Genomic DNA, 23074 nt, shown 5'->3' with positions numbered 1-23074 from the left:
CAAATAAATGGTTCTTATGGATTGGTTTTTGGTTTTTTTTTTAAGGTAATCAATTACAAAATTCTGTCATCAAATCTGATAGCTGTTGCATGAATCAAGTGACTGGCTTTTATAAAAAAAATAATCTGAGACAATTCTTAAAGACTAAAAATTTTTGTATTTGTTTGGAAGATTTTGCAAATCCCAAAGCTCTCTGGGGTCCTCCAGCAAGCTTTTGAGGAAGATAAATAAAACATTATTTATAAAACATGTTATTTCAAACATCAAGAACAACAGCGTAATGGGGCCTCTATGTTGTCAAATCTTGGATAAAAATGTTGGTAGATCCAAGGAAGATCTGAGTGTTCAGAATATTGCGTTATACTCAGAAACAGTTGAAGACCAGATTCTATTTTTAAAAAGAAATCTCCCTCTGGTGGCTAAAAAAAGAATTCAAATTTTTCCTGACCTAATTTTTTTTTCCAGGTTTAGAAATCTGTTGACTCAGCCAGTCACAATTTTAATAAGACTTCCAAGTCCTACTTAATCAATGTTCTCTGTGAGAGTCAGATGGGATGGAGGAAGTCTGGTACTATTGTGTCTCTTCCATTCTGGCTACCTGTAATTTGATATACAAAATGAAAACTACAAGTCAAACCCCAAACCTCAGACTTATGTTATTCCTCACTACTCTCAACCACTCTAAGTTCCAGCAGACTGACAAATTTTGACCGACATATTTTGAATTTTAAAACACAGTCATACGACAGCAATAACAAACATATGTCTGAAATTACACGAGAATTTTGTCTTGCTGTGCTAGGACTTTAGAAAGTGAATTTGGTTAGCTGCATTTCAGAGGGCAAGATATTTAGCTCAAAGCAAGCATCAATAAGAATTGATTTTTAGACCAATACTGCTGCTAAAAGTTCAAATGTAGATTATTGCAGAAGAGATAACTTATTCCAACTAGTGAGGGTTAACGCCTTCGGAAACTTGGGGAGTTTTGCAGAGAAAGAGTGTGCATGCTGGGAAGAACAGATGGTCTTCCTTTGCATTTTGCAACCTATAGAACGTGCAAATCCCTAATCCTAGTAGATGAGCAAAGGTCCCAATTCATAGCACTGTTAGTGGGATGCACAGCCTTTAAGCTCTGGGACAAAAGTTCAAAAGTTCATATGTAGTCCAGTATTGATGAATCCCACGTTTTTGATTTGCCAGTCCCAGTCCAGTTGAGGCAAATCCCAACCCCAGAGCACCAGACCAGTGATCCAAAGCCAGCTTAATATAACTGCACGAGTGGCAAAGACATAGAGCACAATGAGGGAGCTTTAAAGAATTCCAACAGCTTTCAGGATTTGCTGCTGATATTTACCCAAGTTCCTCAGTATACCCTCTGAAATTCCTGTGACTGAAAACAGGTGCTATTTAAATATTAAAAGGAATACTCTGGTAGTGCCAAAAGTATTTCAACGTGAAATAAGACAATTCAGGAAGATGCTCAGAAGAGCAGTTAGAACACAGAATAGCAACGAAAACACACACTTTCTACAGCTTTTCTATTCATTTGCTGCAAAAAGTGCTTAGGCAGAGATATCTCAATGCCAACAAAAGTCTGTAAACCCAGAACCAAAATTTTGCTTCTTGAGTCTTCCCAGAAAGCCTGTGGGAAAGCCTGCACAGAACAGTTCACTGGATTTTTGGAGACCAACTATTTGACTATTTATTTAACTTGTTATCAAAATGGAGCCCAATGGCACCAGTGACTTGACTCTGGAATGGAATACAAGATGTTTAAAAAGCAAGCACAGACTCATAGAATTATTAATGGGTGAAAAGACTTTTAAGATCAAGTGCAACCTTTAAACAAGCACCTGTGTTCACCACTAAACCACATTCCCAAGCGCCACATCAATGCACTCATCGAACACTTCCAGTGATGGTGATTCCACTTCAGCAGTGTATTTTATGCATTTCATAATTCCAGTGAAGGAATTCTTAATACCAAATCTGAAACTCAAAACCTCTCCTGGCACAACTTGACACCATTTTCTCTTGTCACTTGTTACTTGGGAGAAGAGATCAACTCCCCATCGTGCCACAGCCTCCTTTCAGGAGTAACACCCCCAGCTCTCAGCTGCTCTTTGCAATACTGCAGACCCTTCACCAGCTCCACTGCCCCTCTCTGGACATGCCCCAGCACGTCAATGTCTGTCTTGTAGCAAGGGGCCCAGAACCAAACACAGGATTTGAGGTGTGGCTTCCCCAGTGCCAAGTACTGCTGGCACTGTAGTACCCCAGTATCCCGAGTCCTGGGCACAATACACCATTCCTGAACCAGGCCAGGATGCCACTGGCCTCCTTGGTCAGCTATGCACAGCTGACTCATGTTCAGTTGCTGCCACGAGCACCCCCAGGTCCTTTTCTGCAGAGCAGCTTTCCAGCGACTCCTCCCCCAGCCTGTAGCACAGCAGGGGTTGTTGTGACCCCAGGGCAGGACTTGGCACTTGGCCTTCCTGAGCCTCAGTTTGCTTCAGACCATAGATCCAGCCTCTCCAGACACCCCTGTAGAGCCTTCCAGCCTCCAGGTCAACATTCCTCCCTAACTTGGTGTCATCTGTGACCTGAGTCAGGGTGGCCTCGATCCCTTTGTCCAGATTACAGATACAGACATTAAGCAGGACTGGCCCCAAGACTGAGCCCTGGGGAATGCCACTTGTGACCAGCTACCAGGGTACCTGGTAGGTAGCTGGACCCTGTACCAGGGTACACCACAAATATGCAAATGTGGTTTTCTGTCAGACAACAAGTTCATTAAAGAGCTCATAGTTCTGTTACTTAAATTACACTTGGCAGAATTTAGGATCCAAGTACGAGAACAGCAAAAAAAAAAAAAACAGACTAAACAACTTCCACCCACTGAGTCAGCAACTTCTTTCCATAACTGTTAAATTTTTAGAGAGCTATAAATCAGATCAGACCTGAGCTTATTAATCTGGACCGTATTTGTAACAAATTAAAACTGTCATTAATGCAAAGCTGATAGAGAACCTGGGACATGGAATTATCTTTGCTATGGTCAATCCTTACTTTTCAGGTAATGAGTATAGAAAAGAAATAAACAATACTAATATAGACTTTTAAACAGTGGGGTTTTTTAATTAAAAATCTGTCCAAAAAGATGAGTATTTACAAAACATTGAGCCTTTCAATTCTGTTATCAAAACCTGCTGAGTCCAGTACACATAAACCCTGACGCAAATTATACAAATCCAAAATATAGTAAGATCAGTAAAATTGATGTGATTGACTTAATAAAAATGACACCACTTCCCAAATAGGAAAGGTCAAATATGATCCAGCACAACTTGAAGTGAATATGCAGACTTCCAATGGATTCATTGGAGACAGCCTCTGGGGTGTAATCCAACAGTCTAGTAACTGACAATACATCAAACCCATTGAGGTGTGTTTAATGAAATCTGTACACACAAAATTTACAACTATTTTCAAAGGTTCATTCTTAGTCTTTGGGAAGATGTCATAATTGACTCAATAAACTTGATGCAATCTCTCTCTCTAGGAGCATTTCTGTATAAGGGCTTAAACTGTCTGCCCAAAAGACAGAAAGAAATTGTTCTGTTGGATGAAAAAATAGAAATTTTTAATAAGGCAGAACTCAAATTTTAAAAGGCTGTTTTACACACACAGAGTCTTTTCATACCACAGGCAGAAAAAAAGCAAAAATCCAGATGACTCAACCCAGGATAGGGAGCAGAATATGGTAAACTCTTCAGAAATCCATGTATTTGCTTGCAGAGGATCTTTATACAGTGCTTTCAGGGAAAGGCAACATATCCCTTATCTAGTGTCTAGCATAAACAGCAAAGAGGACTGGCATGCACAGAACTAGGTAGCTTCAGGATGCAAAAGAAATCAAAGCAGAAGTTTGTACGTGGTCCTCTGTTCTTTTATAAAGCATGCCAGATTTCAGATCAGATGCTGCTTCACTTGGGTCAGTAAGAGGAGGATGCCCTCACACCAAGGTCAGCCCAGCACTTCACTTCACTGGGTTACTGGCAAAGCCACATTGACGGGCACTTGGCTGGGCTGCTGTGCTGGGGAGCCATTGCTGAGAGGCTGCTGTGAAACAGCAGCTGGCTCCATTTTGCTGATGTGTGTTATGAAGCGCAGCCGAAGTTTCAAAGCTGGTCTTAGATTACAAATTATCTTCTCAACCTGTTTTAAAAAAAGAAAAAGTGAATTCAGTAAAAAATGGGAGTGTTTTTACATACAACTACTGTATACAAGCCACATTAGCACAACAGAAAATGGAAAAAGATATAGTATATAGAGGTAATTACAATAATATTTTCTTAAAACTGCTAACTTTTGGACCTCTTCTGATAACAAATCTTAAAAAAACCCTTCCTGTTTTAAGAGTTGTGCAACAAAGCTTTGTAAAACGAGTCACACAACTGACACTTTTAAAAGTGCATACTTCTATAAACTAGAGATAAATTAAGTGAATGATTTTTCACTGAACGTGAATGAAATCCTTTTATCACATGTCAAGTTACACTACTGAATCAGAAATGAAGTAAAACTTCAGAGAAATAGATTTAAATTAATAGAAGTTATGAAATACCCAATAGCTTTATTTCTAGCAATAGCTCTAACAATAGAATTTAAAGCACCCTGAAGCTGTATCTTAATCCTGCAATCTGAGATACCTAATCTATCCATCTGAACCTTTTCCTCCACCAACTTCCTACTTTGTACATAGAGATTAATCAACTGTTAAGCAATTTGTTGTACTGCTACCTATGAAAAGTAGTTCACAAAAAGATTAAATTACTATATGGGAAGAAAGATAAAGTATCAATATATATATTGTTTACTTACTTGGTCTTTCACACTGTCACCTGTAAACATGTATTTCATATGATACAAGAAATCACAAATGGGATCCATGTAATTCAGGTGGGAGCTGTACCGATCTGCATTCAGGAGCATTTCATAAAATGCCACTCCAATCTGTTTCCACGGACACAAAGAGCAGCCCAAACGAAAACAAGTTTTAAAATGCTTTAGATTGACAATATAATAAATATGTACTACTTAAGTAGTTGTGATTCCTAACAATTTACTTTCTTACAGGGATGAATGGACAGGTCTTAGTCATCCCATTATGCTTCACTAAATGATTCCCAAGTTAAGCTCTTCTTTCTAGCAGGGTCTCTGATATCTGAATTTTTCAGCTCATCTGCCTACTGGTGAGCTCCATCTCTTTTTTCCTCCCCTAACCTTACCCACACTGACATGAACGTAAGAAACAATTCATGTTCCTCCATCCTCACAATTCACCTCCTGCACACTTCCTTCCAGACGTATATTTTGCAAGTAGTTTGAGAACCAAATAATGCATTTACTGATTGATATTTCTGGGGGTTTATTTCTTTTCTTGCTTAAAAAGAAATGTACTAGGTGTTTTATCCAACAAGTAAGCTGAATACCAACTCAGCAACTCAGATCCCTGCAATTACTGTTCAATCTGTACAGAATTTAATTCTGAATATTTACTGAAGGTATCTATCCCACTCTGATTCATGAGTTAATTGCAAAAGTAAATAACCCACACAGTGTAAAGCAAACCATGAGCCAGACTTTACCTCTATCATGCACCGTGTCCTCTCCTGCTGGAACCGTTGCAGGAAAGGACCAACGAGGTGGTAAACATAGAGCAACTGGAACTCTGTTTTCACAATGGGTATCAATGTTTCTGTGAGGAACCTGCAGTATGTCAAAACATGTACTACATCAACTGTTTGGTTATTTGGGGTTTATTATTTCTTTCACCTGTATCAATTTCTAGCCAAAACATCAGTGTCTCTCACAGATTTATATCTTTATTTTAGAAAAAAACCAGCATGCCTCTGGAAATGTGAGCTATTTCAAACATTATTTCAGGGCAACTCTAGAATTAAGAATAATATTTACTGTTACAGCTGATGCTTTAGGAACACGCTACAGTCCATGCTTTAAGAAAAATTTAAAATAATAAAAGCAAAAAAGCTAATCTAGATTTAAAAAGACTTATTAAAGGCAGTCACACCACATGACAGGCCTAAAGCCTACAGACAGAGTTATCAATGGAAGAGGGAGCTGGAAGAAACCTTGTGATCCATCTGGAAAGTCTTGGAGCTCCCCTGTACATATTTCTTAGTTGGTATAAGTGCTATAGGTGGTTTTGTTATCTACATTACTTGTGGAATTTAAAAGACAAATTACATTATCAAATATCAATGCACCTACTTAGGAATGAGAGAAAGCTGTCCAATGCTGGAATGATGCCAGACTGCATGTGCCAAAGCCAAAGTGTAGCTACAACTCATCTCAGAGTAAGACTGGTGACATGCTGTGAAGTCAAACAGTTGGAATGGGTAACCAACCCACTCTGTCTCTGATGTCAAACTGGGACTGTTGATGACATTCACAATGCAATCATGCAGAACAATCCAGTATGGCTCCTGAGGAAAAAACCCAAAACAACAGAACAAACCCAAAAATTCAGAATTGTTTATAAAAAGAACATCACCTAAGACAATGCTTCCTCAGCTCTTTCTACTATTACTGCATTTCTAAAATGTGTGTGTGTGTATATATATATATGTATGTATATATAAAACTGTTATGAATGATATATGGTATATCAATAGTAATTGATAACCGTATCTGATGAAGATGAAAATTTAAGATGCATGATACAGTAAGCATCCATGTTACTGGGTATGGCACACTCAAGGGTGTGGCATTATCAAGACATATCTCATGAATTTAATTATTTAATCACCTGATATAAAGGTCTCTAAAAGAAGCAAAGACAAGGCAAAAAGCCTTAGTGGAAGAGGCCTGAGAATTTTCTAGCCTTCTGAGTGCAGGCGCAAACAGACCAAAAAACCTAGATGGAAACAGGGAATAAAAAAAAAGATGCAAAAGACAAAGAATATAGATGAAGATGCAAGGAGAAGGAACGGGAAGAATAAGAAGCATTATAAAAATAATAAGGATTAAATTAATGTTGGCTTCCCTCCAAAAAGAGGAACCATTTTTTTGGGGAAGAGAGGTCACAAGGAAAGGACAGCTTTGACACACATAAGCAACACATATGGCAAGATCAAAATTACTCAGGCAATCTTTGCCAAGTACCAAGAGACATGATATTCAGCAGACCAAATTTTCTACTGATACACAAACTGCAGTACTGCAGATATTTCCTTTTGCAATCTTAGCCACATCTCATTTACATGGTTTAAGAACTACAGGACATGAAAGCACAAGCATTTATCAAAAAATAACTTCGCACAAGAATCTTTATAGTTCTTCATATTATGTAGCTCCAGTTCTCAATACTACACACTACATATTTAAACAGGAGTGACTTACTTCTTTCCATCCTAGCCTCACATATAAAATAGAAAAACTGGGTCAATTTTTCTAAGCTGGAGGAGTAGATTTTTCTCAAACATGCACACAGCCTTGCTGTAGAATCTAGAGACGTTGGCTGTAAGTTTTTACAATGTTCTCTAGAAAGACGATAAATGTTTCATGGAAGAATTTTTTTTTAAATTTTAAAATACAACACACTGACTCACTGGTAAGGCTGTGATAATCAGTCCAATCGCATTCATCCAAGCTGTGATGTTCTCTCTTGGCACCAGGGGCTGACTGGAGACAAAGAAAAACAAAAGTAAAGCTCCAAAGTACACAACTGCAATTTGTGCTTCTCGTGTATCTACAGACCAGGTGTACTTACACCAAGAATGTCTGTCAAGTTAACAGAACTACAAAAACACACACAGGTATTTACAAGAGCCAAAAGATGGTATAAATGCTATTGGTATAAATGCTATTAGGATGTTGTGAGCAAAACTTTATTCAAGTTTTTTTGCATTAGTAGCAGGTTTCCTTCAAAGGCTTCAAATTTTTTCCTTCAGCTTTAGTGCCTAAGGGCTGTTTGTCCCTTTATTGACTCCTTCCCTCCATATGCCCCAAACAGAGTTAACAATAATATATTACTAAGCCAGTAATTCCAGTTTGTCATTGCTCAGGGATGCCAACTGAATGGCTACAAGAATACCAGGTCCTGTCTCTCACCGCAGCTTTTTTCACTGGTTGCCCAAGAAGCAGCTATGGGTCAAATTTAACGCACCATGACAAAAGGTCAGCCTTGGCACACCACTGTTTCAAAGTACCTCTGATCTACATCACCATCAGGAAGATTCAGAGTCCTGCCAATGATTCCAGTCCCTTTCTTTGCACTCAAAGATTCTGTGGTATTTGTCTCAGCACAGCTCAAAGAACAACAGACTTTCTCCAGGCTCTCCTGCTGAACCGATGGATAAGATCTTTGCCTGTGTGATGTCTTCCTTCTAACTTTTATCATGCCATGTCAGCTGTTCCTGAAGCACACAATCCACTACAGCACACAAATCTAACACGATTTTTCTGCTTGATCCCTGTCACCTTGTTTGTCATCCAAAAATACGTTATATATAGAATATTAGCTATATACACCTACTTTTTTTTTTAAAGTAAGAAATTTAGAATCACAGACTATCTTAGCAATCTCTAATTATGTATGATATATTGCAGAAAACCATTTCAGAAAGCCAACATACCTCTTCAGCACAACATTCAGCAGAGCATTGCCCACCTCCTTCCCTGGAACAGCCAGAGCCATGAGCTCAACACAGGTAACATGTAGAGCATGGGCAGCTGGGTTAGGAAACTCATTGAATCTCCAGTCACAATTTGGAAATGGACCAGGTGATTTGCCTGCCATAGGTGGCAATGGTTAAGGAAGAAAAACCTGCCCCAATACAGACAAGTATAAGCAGCACAATGTTTAAAAATCGATGCATATACCACATAAAAAACTGAACTGAAAATTATTGAAAACAAGTAGAACAATCATATTTCATTAAAAAAAAGAAGTATGAATATAACATGCTGATACTGTCATTGAAGGACTGCATGAATACAAAGCTATAAATATATTACACACACAAAGCCACGCAAAGGATAAACTTCTCTGACTAAGAGGTGGAGAAAACAACAGCAAGCATCTCAGATACCGTCTGCCTCCAAGAGGAGAAAATATAAATAACAGGAGTTTTCTACATGCATATTCAGAAACCACTAATTCACCTCTCTGTAATATCTTCTAGCAGACTTCCAGGGTGACAGTTTATGCAAAAGGAGCAACTGCTTAGCCTTTGAAAATATTCCACTTTCCCAAACAAGGCTAACTAATTTGAAATACATACAGAAAAGTTCTCCAGAGTTAACATTTGCATAAAAGTAGGGGTTTATATAATTTTAGCTTTCTTTGGAGACACAGAATAGACTTCTTTCAAGTTACACATTTAAGAAAGGGAAGTTCAGGAGAAGGAGTAAAAGAACTTGTAACATCCTGAAAATTGGTCAATTCTTGTAAAGCTGCTCCAGAAAGAAACCAAAGTCCAAGGAGATTCCTATTCTTTAATTTGCCAGCAATTCCCACATCTTAAATGTGGCAATGCTCTCAATACTTTATTCTCAGTAATACTAATAAATAGCATTAGCAAACAGTAATAGTAATGTCATTTTCAAAAAATTCTTTAAATACACTTTGCATCAAGCTTATTTTTTTGACAATCAAAATTCAATTCAGAAAGAATAAACATCAGTAATTGTATTCTAAGTGATGCTTAAACAGTGAAATATTTGCACTGTACTTCACTTTCACCATATATTTTAAGATGTCTATTAGGGCAGCACATCCCTGTTTAGAATAATAAAGAAATTGAACTTCATATTCTAATGAAATGAAGCTGAAAGACATTGTCACAGCTTACTTAAAGCAAACTTTTAGAAGGATATTGTCTACTAGTCTTCCAATGAGCTTGCAATAGTAAGCATCATCAGGAACCCATGGATTCTCTTCTCGGGGATTCATGGCACATTTGAGGTAAGTATCACTCAGACACCAGCCTAGTGGACGATTGTCTTTGAGAGAGCCAATTATGGCATGAACGAGTTTTCTCTTGAGGTTTGTGCGATCTCTCAGATGCCCCTCATAATAGTGAAGAGTGTTGTACAGGTAGGTCACTGGTCGGTCTGCCAAGGAGAAAGGGAAAACAACAAAAGCCAGAAATAACTTCCAGCATCACTATCTGTGGCAAACAAAACTCAAATCAAGAGCTCTTCAAGACTAAGTTGCATTTATTTAAAAACAGCACATATGAAATTGATTCATGTTCTTTTTTTCAATATACTCTACAAAACTGATTTTCCTTTGTCTTGTACATACTTCAGAGTTTGTGCAGAACAAAAGCAGTGGAATAAAGAAGGTCAGTATTACTAAGAGTTCACAACTTAATGGTAATATTAATATATGTCTAAGTAGACAGATTAAATCATCACGTCATATATAAGATATTAGTTAAGAAGATTCCAGGTATGAAGTCACAGTAAAGAAAGAGTATTGTAAATTATTGTAAATTAGCATAACATAGAATGACACCTATAAAACAATTACTATAAAAGTGCATTTCTAAAAGTATTCAAGTATCAGGTCAAGTTATTTGAATCTTAAGTAAGGACAGAGAGAGGAACTGTTTTTCAATTGTTTCAGTCTTGAAACAAGGACACAAGTTCAAGTATTTACTACTAAAAGGGAATAGATGGGAAAGGTGTGAAGGAAGCATGAATTAGCAAGAGATACCTGAATAAAACAAAGTCACTGTTAGTAAGCTGAAATTCACAAAATGGGAAATGCACTTCTCTGTGTAAACGTACACAGGGTTTAGAGAATAAGAAAGGAATAAGGCACTGCTGTGCTAAAACATGAATATTATGAGTGAAAGAGGTGAAGGGGACATAATGATCACAACAGGAATATATCCAACTGTATTCTTGGATAACTTACCATGGAATTTATATAAACCTCCCAGATGATCCAATAAAGTTTCTAGTGATTTGGACACTGGAAGCAATTCCAGAAATCTATGAATTACAATGTCAAACACTGGCAGAAAGCGCAGGCATACATTTCCAAAATAAATTGGTAAGTACTGAGGCTGGATCTGAACTGGGGGATTCACTTGTTCTGCCAAGCCTTCAAAATACAGCTTTTCAGGGTATTTCTGGAAGCAAAGAAATCCACCAAAACAAAATCAAAATCTCTTTCTTTGTAAGTAATGGATTAAACATTCAGCATCTCCATCTTAAAAAGACACTTCAGAACCCTCTTTATGACATTTAAATTACTATATGCTTACTGAAGGAAACTGAACTCTGACTTGAACTGGTTATTAGAATAGTAGATAACATCTTAAAAAAACCTCCCAGAACAAAGTTTCACCACCACTCAAAATGGGCATAAGAGAACATCATCCCAAAGCAAAGTTGAAAGCAGCCAGTAGGAAAAAATGGTAGTGTATGCAAATAACAGATGGGTACTGCTGAGGGCTGAACTTATGTTATCTTCACCTGTGACTGAAATTTCTATATGCCAGGTTGGGTGTAGTGACTGTGTAGCCATGTCAGAGCACTTCCCAGGCTCATTTGCTTCCCTGTTACCCTTACACTTTTAGGCACCGTCAAAACACTGTACAGACAAGTCAGAGGGCTAATATAGACCAAACAACTCTTGGATCAAACTAGATGCCATGTATTGAGCTACATGACAGTTTTATTTGTATTTGTTCCATCTTAAGTGTTTATTTTTTGACAGAACATCTTTCTGTAGCCAGCAGAAACCAGTAATTTTACAGGAGCATTAAAATCTCAGCAGCTCTCTTCCCTAACATAACAGGCTATCATGTTCTTGTCACACAGAAGATGGAAGAAGTTTTAACAATTAGAAGAAAATCTAGGTTTACCTATTGATATAGTCATAAACCACCAAAAAAATACCTTCTCCCTGATGCACAAAAACTCTCTTCTGGGTGAATTTCAGTATAACCAAGATTTTAAAATTATTTTATTTAGATGAGCAAGAATCAACATTCACCCAATTCTTAAGCTACTTCTATCTTTGAATATTATTGCATTATAATTTCAAAATCATTAAATACAATGATTTATTATTTTCATTCTAGACCAAACAAATTACAGCTTATTAGCCAAGTCAAAAAATTGATAAAGCTGTCCTGTAAATGATGGTTGATATCAACTCCACAGAAATTCTAACAATAAAAGAATATTATTAGCTGTGATACCTTGTGGTAACTCATATGCTTTGTATGCCAGTCATTCTGCAGCCAGTGTTCGGGCGAATTCTCCTTCACAAAATCACTCACTCTGTTTCTGAAATCATTAGGCTTCAGTAAGAGTAATTGGATTATGAAGTAACAAACTTGAGCTTCATTTCCTTCGTGACTACGCATAGCCTTAAACGAAATAGATCAGAGAACATGAAATTACAGTTGACACTGCTGTCTGCTCTACAGTCCCAAAACATGGTAGCCAAATTTGCTACATCTGCACACAAATGCACACTGAATATACGGTCTTGCAACTCTATTTTTAAAGTGAAGCCATTAAGAAGAGGCAGGTTCAATCTCTATCCCATTTTTTGTTCCATGGGCAGAAGGTCTTACAAATTCCCCGGTGATGGCATTTTCTCTAGGAATTCTAGCTCTCTTTTATCTGTCAGTTGTCTTACCAAAAATAACCAATTAAGTGACAATGAAATTAAGATTGCTTTTAACCTCTGGCCACTCTGACACAATTTGACTTCAGTCTAAAAACCAAATTAGAATTCAAACAACCAGCTTTACATTATGACAAGATTTAAAATCAAATATAAAGGACAAATGTAGTTCTCTCTAAGTGAATATTGCTTTATTGTATATATATCTTATGAAAAGCAAGAGAACACCATTTCTGTCTTACTAGTAAGGAAAGAAAGCATACTCTAACGGGTACAAGATTTTCCATATGCTTGTGAATGAATGAACAGCATGCCATATTCCATTTACCTTTTAAGGCTGCAGGAATTGCAGAACCACAGAATCATTTAGGGCACAGAAGACCTCTAAGATCATTGAGTCCAACCATTAATTGAGCAGTGCCACTAAAGCATGAACCACTAAACACCTACAAATCTTTTAAATATCTCCAGGGATGGTGACTCAACCACATCGCTGGGCAGCCTGACCCAACACCTGACAACTCTTTCACTGAAGATATTTTTCTTAATATCCAATCCAGCATAACTTGATGCTGTTTCCTCTTGTTCTATTGCCTGTCACTTATGGGAGAAGAGGCTCACCCCCACCTGACTACACCCTCCTTTCAGGCAGCTGTAGAGTGATAAGGCCTCCCCTGAGCCTCCTTTTCTCCAGGCTAAACACTGCAGCTCTCTCAGCTGCTCCTCATAGGACCTGTGCTCCAGACCCTTCCCCAGCTCCCGTCCTCTTCTCTGGACATGCTCAATGTCTGCCTCGTAGTGAGGGGCCCAGAACTGCCCAGCCTGTAGCACTGCATGGGGTAGCTGTGACCCAGGTGCAGGACCCAGCACTCAGCCTTGCTGAACTTCTGACAACAGGCCTCAGCCCATTGATCCAGCCTGTCCAGGTCCCTCTGCAGAGCCTAAATAACTGCACAGCTCTGAGGTCAGAGACCCAAACCACCGATCACAACATTTATTAATGCCAGTTCAATGGTTGCCATTAAATAACCAAGAAACGCTTCCCTGCAGACGCAGAGAACTGTATGAGTTGGGATTTTATGTTGCTTAAAAGAAGTACAGTAATTTCACGAATACAAGCCGCACCAATTTGACCAAAATTTTGGTGGAAACCCGGAAGTGCGGCCAATATTCCGGGGCAGCTAATACATTAACAAAATTCTAAAAGCTGCCAACACGGAAGTGAGAGCCCGCGGCAGCCCCAAGCCAAGCTGGAGCCCGGCCAGCCCCGGCAGAGGTGGGAAAGCCTGGCAGAGGCGGGGCCAGCAGTGTGGGGGGCGGGCGGCAGAGCCTGAGCCAGCAGGGCGGGGCAGGGGGGCGGCAGAGCCTGAGCCAGCAGGGCGGGGGAGCCCGGGAGAACTGGGGCTAGCAGTGCAGGGGAACATGGCAGAAGCAGGAAGGCCGGCGGGTGGGGCTGCCTGGCAGCGGGGGAAGCCCAGCAGAATCGGGGCCAGCAGCGTGGGGGAGCCCGGCGGTGCGGGGGCCTGCAGTGCCGGCCAGGGCGAGGAAACGCGGCGGCGGTGCAGACGGGAGGGGGCGGCCGGCGAGCCTGGCGGCGGCGGCAGCCCTGCCGGCCGGGCGAGCAAACATGGCGCGGGGCGGGTGGCGAGCCCGGTGGCGGTGGCGGCAGCCCTGCCGGCCGGGCGAGCGAACGCGGCACGGGGCGGTGCTGACGGGAGAGGGGGGCCAGCGAGCCCGGCGGCGGCGGCAGCACCACCCGGCCAGCCCCGCCGAGCCGTGGCGCTGAGCTGGGCCACCCGGCCCCGTCGGCAACCATGAGCGGGCCGAGCCTGCCTGGCCCCGCCCCGAGTCAGTAAAGCCCGCTATGCCGCGATCCTGTTACTAATTGGCCAATTTGTGAAAGCTGCGCACGGATTCTCGCGACGAACGAAAGTGCGGCTAATATTCGGGGTGCGGCTTATCTATTGACAAAGACAGCAACATTGTCGAGGCACGGGAAGTGCGGCTTATAATCCGTGCGGCTTGTATTCGTGAAACTACTGTAATCTATTCTTTTACTTGATTATTGATTTAGCAAATAGTCGCTATTTAAGACCAATCATTTTTTAATAGATTGCTCCTAAAAATGAGTCAGAAAGCAGACTGCATCAACTGTCATCTTATCCTCTGAAGAGATACTTACCAAACAGAGTATCAACCTATCCAGTGTTACAATATTGTATTTCCACACCATGTCATTGAGAATCTCAATACATTTATTGAGCTGCTGTCCTCCTGCAGATGTAGAGAACTCATACACCAAGAAATCTGCAAATGTCCTGACATGTGCCACCAGAGCTCTGGCCCCAATTCTTTCCAATACTCTAGCAGAGAAGCAAAAAAAAACCAATAAAAAATTGTTACAGTTCCTAATGTATTTCTAAAGCACATCTATTTGATATGAGTAAGCAGGGTTTAACACAATTGTCTTAAAAACAAAAACAAACAGAGACAAAATTCCCTCCCTCTTATTAAATTAACTGAAGGAAATGCCAAAGCAAAGCAAAACACCTCTACTTTAGAGCAAGGGAATTCCAAAGTCCAACTACCAATCAGGAGAAATGATTCAAGTTCACCAACTTCATCTGCAGTATTCTGCCCAGAACCCATGCTTTACTTATACAATTTTAGTTATACACCTCTGAGGGCAACCTTCTGCAACTGAACTTTATTTTCCAATGCCATGCCCTTTAATACAGCCATAGCGTTATAAACAATTTCCTCACTGCACACAAGAGTAACACATGCTATCACAAATACTGTTTCAGCAGACCTAGGAAGGACTGAAAAGAAATAAATCTCGTTTTCACAGCTGGAATTCATGCTATTTCTACCAGGAACAAATTAAAAAAACATGATTACTACTTCTGTAATGAATTTTCATCTTAATTCAACATTTGTTTTCTAAAGAAATATCTGTCCTTTTTTCATGTATAAAGGCTAAGTAAATGAATGCTTCATATTTTCTGTTTACTCTTTCAGATTGTCTGAAACACTGCTATTACATGTAAACTGCTTAATTCAAACATCTCACATCCTTGTTTCTCATGAGGAAAAACATGCATTGCAGACCACTGCATGGTGGAACCAATGTTAAACACTTCACAATTATTATGGCATGCTGGCTACTACCTAGCTCCACTCTATTTTTCCATGCTATACATGCTCCAAATTGATTAAAAGAACAAGCTGTTAATGCACAAGGCCTATGTCCTCAGAACTGAGAATGTTGCTTAATAACTTTGAAATAGCATGTTTTTAAGCTCACCTGTAACCAATTTGATTAATGTGATCAGTGTCTAACAACATCTTCCACAGGAGACAAAGGAAGAGTGGGGATGAACCTTGAGCAGAGAAGTGTGTGATTATTTCATTCTCACTGGTCATAGACTTCCACTTGCGGTATTCTTCTTCCACATTCTTCTTCAGATTAAACCGGCTTTCCTGAGGCACGTTGTTCTGTTTGAAGAACACCTGAAAAAAGTAGGCTTTGCTGTGACTGAGAGCCTACACTAAAACATTTGAACAGGAAAATTCTGCCCAATTTAGCACCGGATGGGTTCCTACTTCCTTGTACCATATAACCTACTAGGGAGAGTTCTTATTTCACTGTGGTACCACACAGTGACTGTTTTGTCACTAACAAAGCTACATTACAAACTGTCACAAGAAAAAATGGCTTTTCCAACTTTTTATTTTTTAATTTTTAAACTATCTGATCTACCTTGAACCAGAAGTATCAGTTGACCAAATCTGACTTTAGAATACTCCAGGGGAATGTAGCTAACACATTTCTAAAGTAATAGCAATGTCACAATCATGCTGCATTCTTTAGGGACTTGAGATTAATGCAGTCTAGCCAGGAGAAGAATCTCACCAACCCACAAAAGGCAAAGGATCTTGATAAGAGAATAAATTCATTGCATTTGCAATTGTAAAGTCTTCAGGTTTAAACTATTACCTGCAGAGGAGCTGGAAAACAGCTTAGTGTATGTGATGCCCAGTTATGTGGAGTGAAACTCATGATAGTCTGCAGTATATCCTTGCACCAAGTTCCCTGAATTGAATCAGAGCCTGTGAAAAAGTCTAAAAAATGGATTGATGGTATTAGAATTTCACACAAAACCATTTCTTATTGGTATTCCTTTTGTCATATCTATCAAGACTTTTCTACTCTAACAGACTTTCCTTTTATGTCCAACTTCTTCCAGCCCCTTTCTTTGGCTTTATTTGCTCTACAGAAGGTGCTGGATATTATCCTTTTCATGCTATTAAGAGTAAGAAAATTATTTATACGGTTTGAGCTGGAAATAAAACAATCACGAGTTTAACATTTTATATTTAATTTCCTGTAATATCACTAGAAAAAGCTTGCGCTGATTAACTGATTAGACTTTTAGAAAAAAATCCTGAGGATGATAATGATGATGAAATTTCCAGAAGTCATTTTATATTGTTTCAAAAAGACTGTTCAGAAGTACCTGCCTCAAATGAGCTGTATAAATGAAAAACTGATTCCCCCAACCCTTCGGCTGATTTCATCAACGGTTGAGAAATGGTTAAAAAAATAAAAAAGAAACCAACACATAGAAGTCCTTTCTCCTTCAAATCACCTCCACCAGTATTTGTGAATCAGTTGTTCTAACTCTCCAGTGAGTCTGCAGACTAGAACCATAAAAAAGGAGAGAGAAAACATCCTTCAAAGCTAACAAAAACTTGATCCATGTCACTGCACACTGTTAAAACATTACAAGGTGCAATGAAAGCTTTCTTTTTTCCCTTCCCAAAAAAAAGAAACCAAAAATTCAGACTACTTTTTCTTAAATGCAAGCTATAGAGGGGGTGGCTTCCACATCAGCAGCACAGTTGCAGTGAGTATTTCATGTTATTTAAATAGTATGTATCAGTAATCAATCCAAACCTGTAGATCTAAAATAATGAAACTCAAAATAAGACACTAAAAAAACTCTAAACACTAGTCACAGAGGACCTCTGAATAAACTTTTGAAGAATGTCTCATTTTACAACTGCTTCAATAATAGCTTTTTACCTAAATACAAGTAGTTGGAAATGAAAATTACACTTTTTTCAAAACCAGAAGTGCATGAGGTATGTTTTGTGACTAGGTCACTTCCATGGCACTCTCTTGAACAGCACTTAAGAGAAATGGTTTGACGACAGCTTTTACTAGGATGTACTGCTATTACCTGTCACATGTGTTGCCCTTGCCAGAGTTAAGATCAAAGCCCTGTTGAGTTCTTCTGATTCTGCTGAAAGAACTGTTTTGGGATCATTGAGGAACCGTGTGAACTGTGGCTGGACTTCCGAGCTGCCCAAAGCTGTGATTAGCCTTAGAGCAGTACTCTCAACACTGAAAGAAGGAAACAGTCCAGTTAGCAAGTAATACTTATGCTAATGCTTCTAAGATTCCAAAAATACCTATTTTTTCCTCCATTTACTGCTTCAAATAACACAGAAACATTTTTTTAATGATGTTCTTAACCTTTTGAAAAAGTTCACTTTTTCTACTGTTTAATAATTATAACTATTTCAATATCTTATTTCCAAATAAAGCACTAAAAAGTAGATTTAGCAAAAAATTCCAACTGCAGAGACCCTGAAAAAGAGCCTCAAGTCTCTCCAATTCAGAGCCCCCCATTATTATTTTTTGCACATCTTCATCTAAAGAAGATAATATAATTAATATATGCAAAACAAAAATAAAAAGGCATGAATAATACATAGGAAGCTTCAAAGTTAACTACCATTTTCAAGTAGACAGCACTAAATTGTCCTTATTAAAGGAATTAGGAAGTTGAGGAAGTATAACTTTTGATTAAAAGCACTTTAATTTCCAGTGCTTTAATTGGAAGCACTTTTCACATCAGGTAGTTTGAAGACATTGGAAAGACTTTTATAACATAGTGTCTTTGAAATGCCAAAGCCATAGTTTAGTTTATTCTAGTTGTATGCAGTGCTCATTAAAATTGACTAACATCTGTATTTTACAGACTAAGATGACAAAACAAGATTGAGGTCAATAAAGAGATCAAGGCCTTGAATTTCAGGAGAAACTTGTCTTGACCTGTTTTGTTTATGCTTGGTACAGGACAAGCAACTAGGCAATTTGAATTTGGACTATGAAATTGAGAAGCCTGATCCAGTGGAAGGTGTCCCTGCTCAGAAGAAAGGATCTGGAACTGGATGACCTTTAAGGTCCCTCCCTACCCAAACCATTCTATGAATCTATGAATTTACTGTATAATTAAACATTATATGAACTGGTAACAATGAAGTTACTCTGCCTCATACTCCCACAAGATTTATTGTACTCTAAGAGTGAATGGACACTATTTTCCCCAAGTTTTTGACCACAAGTCCCAGATTCTACATAGAAAATTAATCTCATGCTGTTCAACTTCTTTAACAGTAAGGTAAACTCAAAGCTTTTGCCTGGAATTACCTGTGTAATCTCTTCAGACCTTCTCTAACCACCTCTGTCACCTTTCTTGCATTCAAATTAGCCACTGTTTTAGGCTATCATGACACACACCCTACGAGGGACTCCACTTAGGTTCATGTACAGTCACCACAGTTTTGCACAAACTCCATTTCAGTTGCAGGGTGAACCAGATTAATTCTCTGATCTGACTGAAAATCAACCTCACATTAAGCGGAACCAACTTAACTCTTGTAAGCAAATTAAATATCCTCCACAGAAGGAAGCAAGCACAGTCTCACTGGCAGACACTGATCACAAGCAGCAGGCGTTGCCCTTTATCATCCATGCAAGAAGCACTTGTGGACATGACAGTTCTGCTGCACATCCTACATGCTGACTCATGACACTACTGCGATGTGTGTGCAAGAGCATGTCTCTGCAGAGCACTACTGCTAACATCCAACTGTACTGCTGAAACATGCCCTGCTGAGACACCCCAAAATAAGTTAGTCAGAGAGGTACAACTGGGAAGTGCCATTTAAACAGTTCTCATGCAGCTTTCAACAAGAAGGAATCTGAGATTATGGACAAAGATGGAAACATCACTCACCAGAGATGAAGTTGGTTCTGATTAGTCTGTGGCACAGCAGCCAAGGAATGAAGATGGCTGAGCAGCTGGACTCTGTAATGAGGCTGGATGTGATGCATCCGATAGCTGAACATTTCCAGCAGAGTATGCAAAATTCCCCATGCATGAGATTTGAACACTGTTGGCAGAAGCTGACCTTATGAAAAAAAGTTTGTAAAGTTAAGTTTTACAACTGATCACACCTTGAAATACAACTACAGAGTACACTGGTTTTATTAGGTTGTAAGTCAGACATTTGATTTGAGAAGTGTATAACCTATAACAAGTATATGTGCAAGTGCTGTGTGAAGATGTAAATGTATAGAGCTTAATCTGTGAATGAACATCTACAGCAGACATGCAAATTATTTTAACAAAAGAAATTAAGTATCCTGTGTGTCTTAAAGTAACTTTGCTTATGCTTTTCCATTAAGCATGTTTTACACAACACAGCACAACTGGAAAGGTCCTAGCCATACAAGCGATGGCATAAAGGGACAGCAGCACAACTAGTCTGGAATTTACTGCAGCACTAGGATAACTTTCAAAGTTTCTTTTACATTAAACTAATTAATACATGCTGCATCATTATATTTTCAGTTTTACTATGGTCTCCAGTTGCCATTAAACAAAAATACTAAATTAACAAAAAGAAAAGTAAAAGGAGGGAAAAAAAATTCTTTCTTACTGATGAAGCCTTTGATGCCCAAAGATTCTATTTCCATATAAACCAACAGGCGACTATAGGTTTCCACAAGAGCAGGAGCCAAGGCCACACTCGATTTTGCATGAGCCAGCTTAATTACCCTTGTAGCTATGCTGTGAATCAGACTGAGGAAAGAGAGAAAGCGTTTTTGAATCACAAACATGGACTTGAAATTTAACTCATTTTTAAAGTAATTAATAGATCTTTACATGATATGTCCAGCCACAGAATGATGGTATTTGGTATAATGATATTTCTGATGGTAATTAGCCACACACAGATTCATGGGTTAAAAAAATAATGCTAAGCTAGCTGCATATACTGTACCTCATTTTGGCATGAACTGTGAGTGAGTCCAAGAGGTTCATTGGCAATGGGGTGATAGACCCTGATGCCATGCAATTAGTCCCTGGAAGAGGTGTCCTCATGCTGCCATTTCCATAAATAGTCTCTACTAGTACACCCATTGGCAAAGTGAAACACTCTGAATTGGTTGAGTAAGCATTGCACAACAAGGCAATTTTGTAGTCATTCATCTGTAAGCTTTTATTCCTTAAGCTTTGTTGCAAAAACCTGTGTGCCAAAAAGATTAAACATTAGGAAGAAAGTGCATGCATTCCAGAATACAGCTACAACAATCTCAGTCAAAAAACTCATTATAAAATAGTAGAAAAAACCAAAATAGTTATTAATTGCACCACATCGAAACAAGTACTTCTTATGCCAGTTTCACCATGTTACGATTTTTCTACATTGGAGAAATACACCAGGAGAAAAACACAGTTAAAAACCACTCTTCCAGACAAAAAAATTAACCCAATGTACTGCTTATCCACACCTTCCAAACCACAGTGCAACAAAATTAAATTGTCCATTTACTTTCAGATTCTCTATCAGTAATAAAGACTTAATATTCTGAGATAAAATATTTCATTTCCACTAGCTGGATAACAGCATTTCACTTTTTATGAAATATTTTCAGTTTGAGCTCTCTGTCTTTCTGAATGATATTGAAGTCACTCTATTGATAACCTTTATACAGCGTCCCATCACACAATACATTCTGAATACAGACTTGGAAATGCTTATTTTGTTATGCCTAAACATAAATAAATATATAACAAAACCCCCACACTCACTCATGGTGAAGTTTAAGAGAATGAGGAATGGGAATCTGCAACTTGGAGTTGTCACTATGAGCCTTCCGGTTCAGATGAATCCAAATGCAGGTCATTGCAAAAGCGTGAGTTGACTGGGGTTTGTTAATATCAGGTACAGGAATGTACTAAAGAAAGAACACAGGAATGTGACATACCACATGGATTAATGTGCAGAAAACCAACATAGATAGCCAGTATTCAGAAGATCAGGGGGTTTTTTTTCTGACTTGCTACACCGTAAGGAACATTTTTAAAGAACAGATTCTACCCTAATCAGTGTTTGTAATTTTAAATCAAGAGCTATGGAAGAGACCTGCACCTCAGTAATTATTCTGAAAAACACCCAAACCAAACAAATTATCTAAGACCTTGGCAAAAGGAAATTCATGCTTAAGAGCATAGAGTTTCCAGACTTATACAGTTACAAAGCATACGCTTTCTCTCAACCTCACACTTACACACTCAGAAACCAATTAAGGAATGGGCTCCCATAGTAGGTACTCAGTGGTTCAACAGTATTTTCTGAAAACTCTGAATTGTTCAGCATCCCAGTAAATCCTCAAACATTAATATACTTCTCAGGAAAAGATACAGATACAACCCAAAATTAAGAAGTTTTGGATCCAGACTTAGCTACAGTACTGCCATAGGAAGAGGAACTGTCTCTCTCTCTCCGTTTGCCAACATCCACATTTCTTTCCTTTTGATACTGTTAGTGCTGCACAAACACCACTGACAACATGAGACAGCACCAATACATCACCAACAGGATAACAAGATCTTCTTGAGAGCAATGGCCAGAGATAAAATTTAAAGGGCTTGTGAAACTGAACCTTAAAAAAACGTTCCCTAGGATTCAGTTTCATCTCAAGCACTTAAAAAGCACTAGTCAAATAAAGACTTTCAGGAAGTATAACTTGGAGCCACCACTATATGGTTGAAGTAAATAGTCCTATTGCTCTTCCCATATTTGATGCTGACAAAAGTAATTGAAATCTCCTAACACAAATTGTACTGAAGAATTTCTGTGGGTCAAAACTAATACAGCAGGGGGAAAAAAATTGTTACATATGAGTTTGATTCATCACATGCTTGTATAATTCTATCCATTCACCCAAAGTAAAAAGCACTATGAACAGAGTAAGCAATCAGGACTTCACACTGACAGTGCTGCAAGAATTAAAGTTTACGAAGTTTGTGTATGTGCCCCTTCCTCAGGAACTTTAATTCTAGAGGAATGTACAAAGCATGGATATGATTTGATTTGCCCCTGTAGAATTAATTTAACGTATTATTCTGTTCCAGTCCAGATGTAACGATAGAATTACACATTATTCCTTTACAGTCTCCTCAGTACTTTAACAAACTCCTCAAAACCTTAGCCAAACCAAAGCCAAGGAAGAGAGGAATTAACACAGGT

General features: G+C 38.8%; 1 protein-coding gene across 3 annotated transcripts in view; it reads right to left on the bottom strand.

Annotated features, from left to right (window-relative positions):
* Positions 1-3114: 3114 nt before the first annotated feature.
* MED23 (mediator complex subunit 23) overlaps positions 3115-23074 on the bottom strand; it is a 38654-nt gene continuing 18694 nt past the window's right edge. For 2 of the 3 annotated variants that reach the window (XM_033054650.2, XM_033054651.2), the window contains 17 exons: positions 21634-21779; positions 20822-21067; positions 20477-20619; positions 19771-19945; positions 17926-18089; positions 16680-16804; positions 15987-16192; positions 14862-15042; positions 12246-12416; positions 10952-11168; positions 9904-10140; positions 8661-8826; positions 7635-7707; positions 6295-6509; positions 5652-5772; positions 4885-5016; positions 3115-4218 (listed from right to left, as the gene is read on the bottom strand). In XM_033054650.2, coding sequence (XP_032910541.1) covers positions 4045-4218; positions 4885-5016; positions 5652-5772; positions 6295-6509; positions 7635-7707; positions 8661-8826; positions 9904-10140; positions 10952-11168; positions 12246-12416; positions 14862-15042; positions 15987-16192; positions 16680-16804; positions 17926-18089; positions 19771-19945; positions 20477-20619; positions 20822-21067; positions 21634-21779 — 2892 coding nt within the window. In that variant the 3' untranslated portion in view covers positions 3115-4044. Of the gene's footprint in view, positions 4219-4884; positions 5017-5651; positions 5773-6294; positions 6510-7634; positions 7708-8660; positions 8852-9878; positions 10141-10951; positions 11169-12245; positions 12417-14861; positions 15043-15986; positions 16193-16679; positions 16805-17925; positions 18090-19770; positions 19946-20476; positions 20620-20821; positions 21068-21633; positions 21780-23074 lie in introns of those variants that run through there. The other variant, XM_033054654.2, reaches the window with a different exon arrangement.

Source organism: Catharus ustulatus, chromosome 3, assembly GCF_009819885.2.
Source record: "Catharus ustulatus isolate bCatUst1 chromosome 3, bCatUst1.pri.v2, whole genome shotgun sequence".
NCBI classification, from domain to species: domain Eukaryota; kingdom Metazoa; phylum Chordata; class Aves; order Passeriformes; family Turdidae; genus Catharus; species Catharus ustulatus.
This window is presented reverse-complemented; position numbering and strand designations above follow the sequence as displayed.